We start from the raw sequence: 13,875 nt of genomic DNA on the forward strand, positions 1-13,875 counted from the left end.
AAGACAGTTCTGAACTATTACTGTGGAAGCAGGGAAGAGGTGAGGGCAGGTGAGAGCTTAGTCACTCACTTGACTCTTCGCTCTGTATGGGCAGTGTGACTGTCCTGTCTCCAACCTGCTCTTTGATATGTTAGTCCCAGCCCAGGAATCCCATCTGGTGAGGATCTACCCTTACCTGGACCTGCAGTTCCTCATCTCAGAGTAAATTCCTGCCATATTAGAGGATAACTGTTTAGACCCATTTCGTGGCTGGTTCTTAACCTCTCATGCACCTTGCAGACAGTTACTCAATTTCCACAATGACAGCCCTTATCAGCACATTTCAATCGGCTCAGATTTAAACTTCAGCATGTCATTGCTCACAACGTGCAGCTCTGACAGGGTTAATTGTCTGTCTGGGAGGGTGATTGTTTTTGCTGGGAGGGGGCCTCCTCTTGCAACAGACCCCCAAAGGAATACCCAGCAATTTACACACTATGACCTGTGGAGTGGGTTAGTATGTCACACTTGCTGCTCAGCTGTCATGGCAAAGGCTTTTAGTGCCGGAGTTGCTCCAGTTCATTAGATTACACATGAAAGCCTCTGTATGGAGAGTAAAGCATTTCTGAGCAAGAGTTTGAAATAACATGAAATGGCTGGGACCCAAAATGACAGCCAAGGGGGGCAAGAGAAGGCTGTGGGGGCAGATGGTTTCCCCTGCAGAAAAGGACTCTGAAGAGGGGGGTATGCCAAAGGGTGTCTTCTTCCGAGAGGGAGGGATGTTGGGCAAGGCTGTAGGGAGGGGAGGACTAAGGGATACGTTCACAGACCTCATAGAGCAATGGCTGGTGTTCCCCAGGGCCTGGAGAGAGGAAACTGCAGACCAGCCTCCTCCATCCACCAAAATTCTGCTATAAAGCACATCCCAGAGCTTCTGGTCCTCAGCCTTGAGCAGCAGAGCTGGCTCTCTAGTAGAGACTGCCACTGTGCCATCCTGTAGCTAATTTCCCTGATACCTGAAGCACAACATTTTCAGCTTGCTTTGGTGTATTATATGCTACTGAGATTGTGGCTTTCTAGTTTCCATTGGTGAAGGCCAGTGGCTGATGGGCATAATTCAACCCAGTGTGCCACAGAGCAGGTCACTCTATCTAGTTCTCTTATTTTCCAAGAAAAGGATCAGGGAAGGGTTTACCAAGGGAGTGCAAAAATGTATGGTGACTGCCCTTTCGGGCTGAAGAGTAAGATCATGGTAAGCAAGAAATAGGGTTCAAAAACAGAGGGAGAAACCTGTTGTGGAAATGCTGAACGGACTCGAAGGAGAAACTGACTCTGCCAAAATAAAAAAAGGCAGGTGAATTTGGCAGGATTATTTTGGATGTAGGGGGAGAGTGCCAAGTGGGAGTCAGAAGTGGTGTTAAGCTCAGCAGAAGACTGCAGTTAGAAGTGCCTCTGGACAGGCATTGCATAATTAAAGTAACTGTGAGGAATTTGTAATTTCTTTTGTATTCTTTGAATTACAGGATACTATTAGACAAGCTGTTGCCTTGCAACAGATCATGTTCTATTATTTCAACTGTTGTAAAAGTTTTTGCAAAGTTCTTTCTCTTCCTATTGATTAGTTAGACTAACTCATGACTGTACAGGAAAACTCTCTGCAATGCCAGTAAAGCTACTAGGGTGTAAAGGTGCCACCTCTTTTCCCTCTGGAATTTTGGCATAATCTGAATTAAAGCTAGGTGCAGCTGAGGGTATAAATTTCAGATTTTGTCAGGTGGGGACCTTGTATTTCTCTAGTGTTCTTGTCATTGCTGTTAGAAATATTGGTGATTTCCTTGCTAATACAACGTGACTATCTTAACCCATGATTCTGTCCACCAGCAGCTATTGCTTCAGCTTCTCCATTTTTGGGATGGACTGGGATGGGGTATCTTCTAATAACAAACTCAAGGGTTTTTTATTGAGGCTTTCCATTTGTTTGTTTGCTTCTTTGGGCATTTCAATGTGAATGCTTCATAATTTAATGTTGAATGAATTGCATACATTTAAGTTCAGATCAATGTGTGAAAGTCTGACACTTCTGAGGCTTTCCTACATATTGAAAAGATGTTGACTCTTTTTAAGTCCCATTAAAGCCAATGAGAACTAAGGGGCAAAACATCTTCAGAAAATGAAGCTTCAAGTGACCAGCAAAAGATTGAGAAAATAGTCAGCCTGATAGGAATCTGAAGTTTTTCCTTTGGTCTTGGCTAAGGGCTTGCATCCGTGGCATGGAATATGGTAACAATTATAATGTATTTATGGGGCCACATTTTGCCTTCAGCTACAATAGCGTGATTTTGGTATTATTTTGTGAGATGGTCTGACGCAGTTGCCTTACAGACACTGAAAAATTCCAGGGTTTTGCTATGCAGAAGGCTAATACAGTGGCCACAGCAGACCAGTAGAGATTCAAATGCATCAGGCTGTATGGTGTCTCCTTTCTAAGGAATTCAGTTTGAGCTCATATGAGAGAGAGTGATACACTGGTATGTATGGGACTGCTGAGTGCCTCTCAATCAAATCTGACCATGACACTTGACAGCAGTATCCTTCTTTGCACGCCCTTTGCTCAACACAGTCAATTTTTCATGCCTTTTGCAGCCCGGCCCAGGTTCACGCAGCCCGCCAAGATGAGACGCAGAGTGATTGCCCGTCCTGTTGGCAGCTCCATCCGCCTGAAGTGTGTGGCCAGCGGGAATCCACGGCCTGACATCACGTGGCTGAAGGACAATAAGCCCCTGACGCCCCAGGAGATTGGGGAGAACAAGAAGAAGAAGTGGACGCTGAACTTGAAGAACCTGAAGCCAGAGGATAGTGGGAAATACACCTGCCGAGTATTTAACAAAGTTGGAGAAATCAATGCAACATACAAAGTTGAAGTAATCCGTAAGTGCAGTCTCTGGGGTGGAAAGGCAAGGAGGGAGCTTTGAGAAGGGGGCTGGCTGAGTAAGGGGACCATGATGGCAAGTGTGCAGGGCTGATAGCTGGACACAGAAATGTGGAGGTGTTAAAAACATCATCAGAGACAGAGAAAACATTACCAAAACTGTAGAATAAACCTAACACCTGGGCAAGACAGGGTAGTAACAATACAATTTAGTGGCTGGAATGAGGAGGCATACTTGGGAAACAGTCATCTCTAAGGGCACCTGCATGGTAAAAGTTCAGTCTTACACTACCAACAGACTCAATTCAAGGACAGACTGAGAACTAGCTGAGAAAGCCCTTTCATGTACCATAGAAGAGGGGTGGAAATATTTAGGATGGCCCAGGTTACTATATTAGAGTGGTAATAGGGTCAAAGCAATGAATTGAAAATTTAGTCTAGATAGCTGTAATAGGAAGCCCACTTCATTAGAGAAGTCTCCCAAGGGAATTAGCAGAAATCTTATGACTAGAGTGATTTAACCAGACAAGGCTTTAGGACCAGATTTTAAAAAAACATTTGGCCATCTGAAGGTTCAGGTGGGTACAAATGAAATACTAAAAAAATATTAAAATCCCACTGGGGTCCTGTCTGTATCTTTAGATGTCTACATAGCTTTCAAGATTCAACCCTTAGAAGATGAGCTGTGAGGGATTACCCTACATTGTGGTGGGGTAGAGTAAATTGCTCTTCTTACTATCTAGCTATTCTGATTCTTGGTCTCTAATCTTCTGTTTCCCCTATTATTACTGAAGATAATTATACTCAAATCCTATCTAAGTCTACCAGAGAAGAGCTCTTATTCTTAATTCGTTATGCATTGTCTATGACATCATCATAAGTTGTCATGGAAATGATTATAGAGCAGCCAACCCAAGAAAGTGAAGATGAGCTGAGTGGAAGGCAGATTGAATAGCCTTCGTTAATGAGGAGCAGGGGCACGGAGGGCTATTTCCAGCCACATGGAAAGCATGTTGTTTGTCTGTCTGTGCATACATTTTAGCATGAGAAGGTTTATCCCAGTGTGAAAGATTGTTCTTAAAGGTAAAAATCTGTTCTCTGATAAGTCTTTTTTCTAGAATCACAGGAATTAAAAGCACATGTGGGGAGCTCTGTTGGGCTCCGAAGGCACAAACCTGCCGGACATCTGGGATTGATAAAGATGCAGCTGTGTGGAGACAGTAAAAACATGTGTTTACACTAAAACCAGGAGCAGAGACAGGGAAATGAATCAAGCCCCATCCTAATGGCAGCTGTGGCATTTTCACTTCATCAAAACCAGACAGCACCAGAAACAAACCCCTTTCTGTGTCCCTGTTTATCTTGGTTTTTATCAACTTAAAGATGTATGTAACCTTTGTTTTCATTAGCTTTTGCTGGCTAGGAGTGAAAACAGTAACCAAAGCTGGAACCAGAGTCAAGGAGATAAGGGCATTAAGCAGTTTTCAGACATCTTTCTATTTTTAACATCATTCTGTGGAGCATTACAGGTTTTATTCAATTTCCTCCTTTTTTTTTTTTCCCCCTGAACCTCCACTCCTAAGTCCTGCTTATCTGAGTCTCAGTCTCCCCAGCTGTGATTTCTGCTTGTAGTCCCAAGGCAAAGCCTATAGAGACCACTGTGGTATTTTTGTTTCCCAAGCACATCTTTAGAGCCCTCATTACTGAAAATATCCCGAGTTTTTGAAAGAGGGTCCATTGTTCCTTCCTCTCACCCCAAAGCCAGTGCTGGTGGGAGCTGTTTTGTTACATGCTCAATCCAACAGTGTTTGCTGTCAAAAGCAGTTGATGATTGCCAGCAGTTACCACCCACTGTGATACCATAATTTCTCTCTGTGCCTAGGATAGAGGTTTGCAGTACCTCCTTGTCTGGAAACCGTGACTGATTTCTCTGATGCTAGCACTGAAAAAGTCCAAACATTCCTCAGAATGAGGGATACATTTTTCCTTTGACTTTATGCGGTGTTGACATAACCTAAGGCTTATGATCATGCTGGAAAGGATGGTCTTGTGAACTTCTTGTGTTTGATTTCCTTTCCTACCATCTTGTTTCCTTTATCAGCTGAGACTTGAGGCAAAAATAATTGTGAGAAAGGAAATATTTTGTTATTGACTAGAAAACCAAAAGCCTTCTGAGCTTTTCCTCCACAAAAATTTGTTCCATAGTGAGTATGGGAACAATTAGACTGAAGAAAAAGCAAGGAGGTGAGGATGAAGTGAAGATCTTCCTCATTGTAGTGCCTGTGGTCTCAGCTCCTCCAGCAGTGGGATGACATGGCATGGGATGGCTTCCAGTAGAGTTTGATCCCCATGGGCAGCTAACAGGCCCAGCAACAAAGATGACAGATATCTCCTGAAGGACTTCCAGACAAAAGATGAGCCAATATCCATAGCCTGCCTGGCTATGTGAAAGAAGAGGCCTTTTCCCATCCAATTTTGTCTGTCCTTAGGAAACATTTAGGGAGACCAAAAGCAGAAGGAACATGTCTTACCCCACCCCTCACTTTCCCCAAACTGGTGGTAGCCACAGTGGTTCTCAACAGATATGTACTTGTAAATGATCTGATGAAAAAATGAGGTTGTGCCTGAGAATGCGTAAGGTTCTGTCATATTCACCTGTAAATTGCACCCTACCAGACATGGTGGTAAGACACACAGCATCACAGGATCACAGAATGGCTGAGGTTGAAAGGGACCTCAGGAGATCATCTGGTCCAACCCCACAGGCTCAAGCAGGGTCACCTAGATCCAGTTGCTCAGGGCCATGCCCAGACAGCTTTTGAATATCACCAAGGATAGGGATGACCTAAGCTTTCTGGGCAACCTGTGCCACTGCTTGATCACTCTCAGAGTAAAAATGCGTTTCCTGATGTTTAGAAGGCTCCTCCTGTTTCAGTTTGTGCCCATTGCCTCTGGTCCTGTCAGTGGGCACCACTGAAGAAAGTCTGGCTTCATCTTCTTTACACGCTCCCTTCAGATATTTATAAACATTAGAAAGACATCATCAGGGTCAATATCAAGTGAACATTTACAGTGAAATAATCCACTTCATGTGTGTTCAGACCTGTATTATTGTCCAAATTTAATCCTGAAATGGGTTTTGGCCTTTTTGGCTAGTGTCAGGCCACTTATCTTCCTCTAGTCAAGACTCAAGAAAGATCACTGCAGCCTCTGACCCTGTAGGTCAAGATACATCATTAAGATCCCATTATTCAGGGATAGGGTCCCTGAGACTTGGGGATAAGTGGGAGTACAAGGTATAATGACTGACCCCTTTTGTCATCTCATACCTGCAGCATACAGCAAGGGAATGGGGAAATTCAGTAGTCCAGACTGGATTTATAATACTTGCCAAGGAGCAGAAAGGCCAGGTCTGACTTGTGTGGTGTCAAGCAATACCACCAAAAACTGGGTACCCAAATATAAATGCTTCACAAATGACCAGAGAGATCAGAAAGACAGCAAAGACAGAAAAAAATTCTATATGAGATTCTTAGGACCCTGTTTGCTTAGCAGTTAGGAGGGTTGTTCCATGTATAGAAGAGAGGGCTGAAGAAAATCTTCCAAAATATAAGACCTAAGAGGGAGAAAAATCTTTTCTCCAGGTCTGATGGAGATAGAGTAAGTAACTTCCTTGTTAGAAACAGGAAGATTCAGGTTGAGCACGAGAAAAGACTTGCTAAGCATGAGACAATGGAGGAGTTGTCTGGAGAGTCTGGAGAGCATCTACCATTGGAGGCTTTGTCAGAGGCTGGGCAAATTTATATCAGGAGAGTTTTGCAGAAATCTCAGCCTGCCTTGGGGCAGGGAGTTGGACTAGACAATTATTCTTCATCCCTCCTACGCCTTTTTCCTATGTTTCTGCAATCACAAGTTAATGAGATTGGCAAACACCTTTTTCCATGGAGCTCCCTGTGTTTTTGTGCAGAGAGGACGAGGTCCAAGCCCATCCTGACAGGGACACATCCCGTCAACACGACAGTAGACTACGGTGGGACCACGTCCTTCCAGTGCAAAGTCCGCAGCGACGTCAAACCCGTCATCCAGTGGCTGAAAAGGGTGGAGTACGGCACAGAGAGCAAGTACAACTCAACCATCGATGTTGGGGGACAGAAGTTTGTTGTGCTGCCCACGGGGGAGGTCTGGTCCCGTCCTGATGGTTCCTACCTGAACAAACTGATGATTACTCGAGCCAAGGAAGAGGATGCAGGGATGTACATTTGCCTAGGGGCAAACACCATGGGCTACAGCTTTCGCAGTGCTTTTCTCACAGTCCTGCCAGGTGAGTTATGCCTTTTTTCCCCCTATCTGAACCAATAGTCTGCATCATGCTATTTATTAATACAACTACTGATGCCCGTTGGGCTCCATGGACCTCTGTGCTGATTTAGACTACCCCAGTTCTGATAAGAATGAATGAGGGACTAAATCAACCCTGATTTAAATCAGCCCCTGCTGAAATCCCCTTGATGATGTTTCCTTTTCTCCCTTCATGGAGAATAATGATTCCAGCAAGGTGAAATAAAATGAATCACCTGCTCCTGTAGGGAAGAGGATCTGGGAAAGGATACTGCAGTTGCAGGCACTACATCACTTCACTGATAGGGTGCAGAACGTGAGAGGGGAACTGAACAGCAGCATAGTTTGCAGCCCCATTCCCTTACATTTCTTCTTTCTCTTGCTCTTATTTATATTGCTTTTACTGGTATAAGGAAACAATGATACAGGCCCATAAAATGAGAGAAGAATAAGAACTGTCCTGGCCACAAGGAAAGGAAAAGAATGAGTGTGAATGAGAGAATGATTGATTAGTTAAATTCTTACCCAGTGATCCCCTGGGGACCCTTGTACCAAACTCACAGCTGCTTCCTTCTCTCCTCAGGCCTCAGAGGTGGTGACCACGTCCAACTGAGGCTGTATCGAGTGTGTTTGAGGCACACTATCCTTGCTTTGTCATTTTTTCCTTTGCATCCTGACTGTGCAGTTCTGCCCTGAGAACTGCTTTTTATTGAAAAGGGCATTTCTTTCTGCCTCATCTTGGCATGTGAATCTAGCTTAAGATCCACCAGTTTTATAACAAAAATCAATCTTACTGCTTTTTTCTTCCCTTTACCATCACAAGGCCAACACAGCTAAGAGAGTGCAGGAGCTGCAGCCAACATCAGATCATTTTAGCTGTCAGGTCTAATGGAGTGTCTCTAGTCAAGACACCGGTGAGGGAGAGATATCGTTAACTCTCCCAGGCTGTTAGGACTGGTTTTCTGTGTAGGTAGTGGGGTAAATGCTCATGAGTGCTGTAACTAAGGCAGCATGGCTTCTTCTGCTCACTGATCACCAAAGCTCTGCGTCTCAGCAGCCATCAAGTCACTAGCTTGAATTTAGATACTGACAGCGGGTTGCCAAGTAAGAGAATGGTGTCTTCTTCTGCATCATTTAGATTTAGGCTAAACTCCAACTAGAAAGCCTGTCAATCCCAAGGAAAAGGCTGCGTGGGTGGTATATAACTCAAAGCCTCTGGGAGCTTCTGAACTATGAGAGTCTGATCCAGCTCCCGCTAAAATCAGTGGGAGACTTTCCATTGGTTTAAATGGGACTATAATGAGGCCTCATACCAGAACCAGAGCCTGCAGGCCTGTAGTTATTGGCAGTGACAGAGAAGGAGAACCCAGCTTGCCCTCAGAGGCAAAGATGTGGTTGCAAGGCCATGAGTTAGAAAAACACCATTTTGCTTGTAAATCTACCAGATTTGACATAGACAGCTCTGAAGAACAGCATGGATGAATATCAAAACATTTTTGTTTCAGCCCAGCAGAGGACTTCTGCCAACCAACATGAAGACTGTTGTTTTCGTGGTCAGCTGATGGGTCAGTTCTCTGATCTTATCTTGCTTTGAGCAGGAGGCTGGACCAGATTACCTCCAGACTCCCCTTCCAGCCTAAATTATTCTATAATTTCCAGTGTCAGTGAATCAAATTTTTGTCTATTGAGGTCAACAGTATAGGTCCTTCTGACTTCAAAGAGACCACATGGTATATATTTAATATTTCAAACTAGCTCTAGGATTATTTGTCAAGGAGAGAAAAAAACATTAGCATCTTAAAGAAGTTTGGCCTGAAAGTTAAGTGATATATGTTTGAGTATAATGTACTGGGCAATTTGGATACCCTGTGGTTTTGAAAGTTTGTTGAGTGTCTCCCTGCAAGCTGAATTCTGTGCCTAGGTATTTTTCAGGGCTTTGGAGATCCCAGCTGGTAGCTATCTAGATGGGGATTTTGATAGCTAGGATCCTACCCCAGGGCTCCTTTTGGGTCTATAAATCAAGAGATCAGGCTGAGAAACCAGAGTGACGACCCAGGGATGTACAGGCAGCCAACAGCAGAGAGGGGAAGGGGAGGTAGGTGTGAAAGATGCTGTCTGAAGCATCTTATCTCCTCTGGTAGCTGAATTTGCTGCCCCTGGAAAGCCAGCAGGATCTCCAAAGAGGCTGGTGGAGATAGAGCCCAGTTGGCCTAGGCAGTTGAACACTCACATGAATGTGAACTTTCAGTTCTCCATGGCTTGGGCACCAAGGAGAGGACACCAGCTCACTTATGTTTTTCCCATCCTTCAGCCTTTCTCCCAGCCACACAAGCAACTCAAGACAACCCCTCCAAAGAACCACCACATTCATGCTGCCTGTCATGGCAAAGCACTGCTGAGTAGCTCCAGTATGGCTAGACAGGAATACTAAAGAGTGTCTGAAGCCCACACAGACACAACTACACCTGGCAGAAGCGAGCGGGCAATGTGCCTTGGCTCTGCATAACTTGATCGTGCCTCCTGGGCTGCTGACATGAAGGTATTACTGACACGTCCCGTGTTGTGTCCTCCAGTCTGGGCAGTGAAGCCGACTCCATCGCAGAGTGAGGGTGTTAGGAAACTCTCTCGGGTTGGCCCTACTGCATCCATTAAAGCTTGGATAAGAAAGTTAAAAAATCCCCGAAAGACTCCCCTCCTGACCCCTAAACCAGAGAAATTGAGTTGCTTCTCCTTCCAGGAGCACTGAAAAGCAAAGCAGTTACCAAACATCATGTGCTGGCTTGATTTCTCCCTTGTTACTTGGTCTGGCAGGGTTGCCAGACAGCCTGTACAAAAGCCAGCCCAAGTGTGACATCTGTTTTGAATCCACTTTGCCTGCATTTAATTAACTCTTTCTGTCTCTTTCCTGCTGTAATGTCCAGATCCCAAGCCTCCGAGTGCACCTGTGCCCCCTTCCTCGGCCAGCAGCCTGCCCTGGCCCGTGATCATTGGCATCCCTGCCGGAGCTGTCTTCATCTTTGGGACGATCCTCTTGTGGCTTTGCCAGACAAAAAAGAAACCCTGCTCCCCTCCAGCTGCTGCCCCCGTGCACCGGCCGCAGCCCCGGGACAGGATCTGTGTCTCCCAAGTCCCCGACAAAGACTGCATCTCCTCCATAAACTATGAGGAATATGTCGCTCAGCAGCAGCATTTACTCTCCCAAGGGCCTGCACTCGCCCCGGCCATGACATCCAAAATGTACCCAAAGATTTACACAGACATCCACACCCACACCCACTCACACGTGGAAGGCAAAGTCCATCAGCACCAGCACATTCAGTACCAGTGCTAAGAGGGTAGCCGTGTACAGTAGCTCCTTTGGGCTTTTCCTCGTGGTACCTCAGAAGAGACTGCTTCAAGTCAGCTCACACTGCCAGCAATAGGCAAAGCAGACAGAAAAGATTATATATATAATTTTAAATATATATATACATATATATATATAATTGTATATGCGTGTGTGTATGTGTGTATATATATATATGTGTATATATCTATATCTATCTATATAAATATATATATAATAGAGAAAGACAGAGAGAGAAAAGAGATTTTTTTTTTTTAATTATTGCAATCAGGATGTAGCCGAGGAATAATGAAGGAACTCCAAATCTCAGCAGAGAGGCAGCCATCTCCAACAGCGGAGCCTTCCCAGATTTTTTAATCAAGGTAGCAACAAGTGAGACAGACCACAGGGATGTGAACCACCACCTCCTTCCTTGTGTTGCTAAAAACGAGCAAGACCAAGAGGTGGCTGTGGTGCTTTTCTGGATGAGCACTGCTGTTCCTGTGCCTGCTACACATCACTTGTTTTGGTGGGAAGCCCCCAGACCTGTCCCGCTCTGAGTGACTCGAGCTCTAAAGTACCTGAGGTTTAGTGCCAAAGCACCAGGAGACATAACCAATTCACTGCTTCCAGGGGAAAAAAAAAAACACAAACAAACAAACACAAACACAAGAAGGTCTGGAAAACTAATTTCTATTCACAACGTGAAATGCCGAATGCTTCTCAGTCACGGTCATTTTATCTGAAATGCAAACTGAGCTGGTTGGTTCGATTTTGGGAAGTTGAAGGCATCATGTGTCCCGTGGGGTGTTCTGCAGATCAAACCACAAGTGCTCCAATCCCCCAGTCCTAGGACTCAGTGTCATTGCCAGGAAAATGAAAGAAGGAAAGAGGAACATTGTACAGACCACCTTTATATTTATATTTAAGAAATAATAATAATTAATAATAATAATAATAATTGAACTGCTGATGGTGAAGAAAGCAAAACACGCTGTCCTTCTCTAATGGCTCACAGTGACAAGCTACTGGATTTTCTACACCAATGCAAAATACATGAAAGCATTAGAAAAAAGAATAAGAAACGAAGAGAATGAATTAATAGTCTTGTAGGAAAAAATGCATTTGAGAAATAATTCACCTAGGTTGTGTGTGGTTGTCCCCTCCCCTCAGATAACATTTCGGAAATGATACAACTTCATTACAGTTCAAACAATAAAAACAGAAAGAAGAGAAAATAAATAAGGACCATATTAAATACCTATATGGACTGGAAATTAATCCAATTGCAAATATAAAACCTTTGTAATTCTATATAGAGTTTAAACAGAAGTCATGTATATTTAATTTATTTTGTTAAGAAAAAAATGTATGATATTTTCCTTGAAACAGGCATTTCTATACCTATTTTTGATCAAAGAAAATAAAGATTTTTTTTCAGGTTCTATAGATGCCATGCTCAGAATACACTCAATGTAGGATGTGATCAACTGTATTTCTCCTAAGGTGGAGGTCATCTATCTCTATGCCTTTTTATGCTAGCCCCATGTAATCTCCTAACATCATCTCAGGTACCGCTGGTGCCATCCTTTCCATCACAAACTGACCTTTTCCACTGTTTATATTCTGGCTGTGAGGATCTCCAGTGGTCAGATCACTTCTCATGGACCCCTTATCATCTTCAGTAGCAGAGTTCCCTGCTCACAGGGGAATCTGTTTCACTATGCATTTTGGGGGTGGTGGGGGGGGTGGGTGGGAAGGAGATACATTTGCTTTATAAGCACAAACCTGCAGTGGATTTTCTTTTTAAAAGAAAATTTTGTAAATCAAAACATAATAATTTGTGAGCCTGTAAAATGAACTTCGGCCTCAGGGTGCTTGGGACAGGAAAATATGAAATGTAGGTGAAACACTTCATTTGTAAATGCAGCTGCTGAAGGAGTCAGCGGAGGGTGAGTTGAGTGCAGTAAGAGCATGCGGGGAGCTGCTCCCCTCCGGCAGGGCTCACACCTTCCTTCTGCTGCATGCCACTGAGAGGCACCCAACCCTTTGGTGGCCAAAATTTTCATTAGAGAAGGCAGGTTTAGCAATGCTGCAGCTGTTTGCTGTTCACTTGAGTTTCTCTTAAAGTTTGCTGGTAAAAAAATCTGACAACTTGAAACATGCCAATTTTTAAGTTTGAAATTACTTCCTTCTCAAGTCTGTTCCACGAAAGAGATCTTCAAGAAACCAGCTGCTCCATTTAAAAGTTAAACACTTCATTTAACCTGAAACAAAACAGTGCTTTTCTCTGAAGGTTTCTGAAGGTATTTGCTCTGGGTTGACCTGCAGTGATTTTTCTGCTGGCTTGTTTGAATCACCAGGAAACCAAACAGTTACCTGTTTGCTCAGCCGTAGCGCTGTGAGATGGGGCCCCGATTCAGTGAAACACGTAAGCTCCCACTTTCCTTCATCAACACATACTGCTCCAAAAAGCCCCTTTTTTGCCTTAGCCACCTGGATCATTGGCTTCATCCCTGCCCACTGTGCCAGTGCTGGCTGGAGCCATCTGATAACCCTGGCAAAGGGAGAAGGGGAAGGACGAGGAGGAAATAGAAGAGGGAGACCTTTCTACTTGTGTTGAGTTACCAACTGGCACTGTTGCAATACAGCACTGCATAGCACACTCTGCTGCTTTCCTGTATGCTGTAGTAGGAAATCCATGTTATAACCTCTACAGGAAGACCATCTTTCATGATGGTCTTCCTGTAAAGGTTATAATAAACCAACCCATTGCTGATTTTTTTTTTTTTTTCCAACGGGAGGGTCCAGTTACACTTCGTTAACACAAATTTATGAAGTCCATAAAAGCTAAATTCAGATCATGAGTATCTCTGTATGCATCCTCTCAGCTTCAGGAAGACTTAAATGTGGGCACTGAGGGCTCTGTTCGGATACAAGGCATGATTTAGGCAGGAGTTCTTAATGCCTGTAGTCTATTGAGTCATTTCATTAAAAAAACCTAAAAAGCCTTTATACACTAAGTGCATCACTTTTACTTTGAGAAGGCAGTAAGTGGATGTTTCTGTGAGAGATACTAAGGGCTACATCTCATATCTCATGCCTGCACTCTGCACTGTAGTACATCCCAAGCTACCACACATTTCAGCACCAGTAGGGGCATGGCAGAGGGCAGAATTAATTCATCTGTAAGCCTGTGGCCCTTCCCTGCTCTCTGTGCCACTGCTGCAGCAAGAGGACGCTTCTACACATGCTGTGTTAGCAGTACTGATACCAGCTTCAAAGGTGAAGGTGGACACTGGGT

The 13,875-nt window shown here is 44.1% G+C and overlaps 1 protein-coding gene across 6 annotated transcripts in view; it reads left to right on the forward strand.

The window, feature by feature from the left end:
* The window catches only part of FGFRL1 (fibroblast growth factor receptor like 1), a 179,120-nt gene extending 167,100 nt beyond the window's left edge, over positions 1 to 12,020 (forward strand). For all 6 annotated transcript variants that reach the window (XM_074865531.1, XM_074865530.1, XM_074865533.1 and 3 more), the window contains 3 exons: positions 2,623 to 2,907; positions 6,876 to 7,229; positions 10,168 to 12,020. In XM_074865531.1, the coding sequence (XP_074721632.1) occupies positions 2,623 to 2,907; positions 6,876 to 7,229; positions 10,168 to 10,577 (1,049 nt within the window). In that variant the 3' untranslated portion in view covers positions 10,578 to 12,020. The remainder of the gene's footprint in view (positions 1 to 2,622; positions 2,908 to 6,875; positions 7,230 to 10,167) is intronic.
* Positions 12,021 to 13,875: the final 1,855 nt, after the last annotated feature.

The sequence above is a fragment of the Strix uralensis genome, chromosome 4 (genome assembly GCF_047716275.1).
Source record: "Strix uralensis isolate ZFMK-TIS-50842 chromosome 4, bStrUra1, whole genome shotgun sequence".
Classification (NCBI taxonomy): Eukaryota; Metazoa; Chordata; class Aves; order Strigiformes; family Strigidae; genus Strix; species Strix uralensis.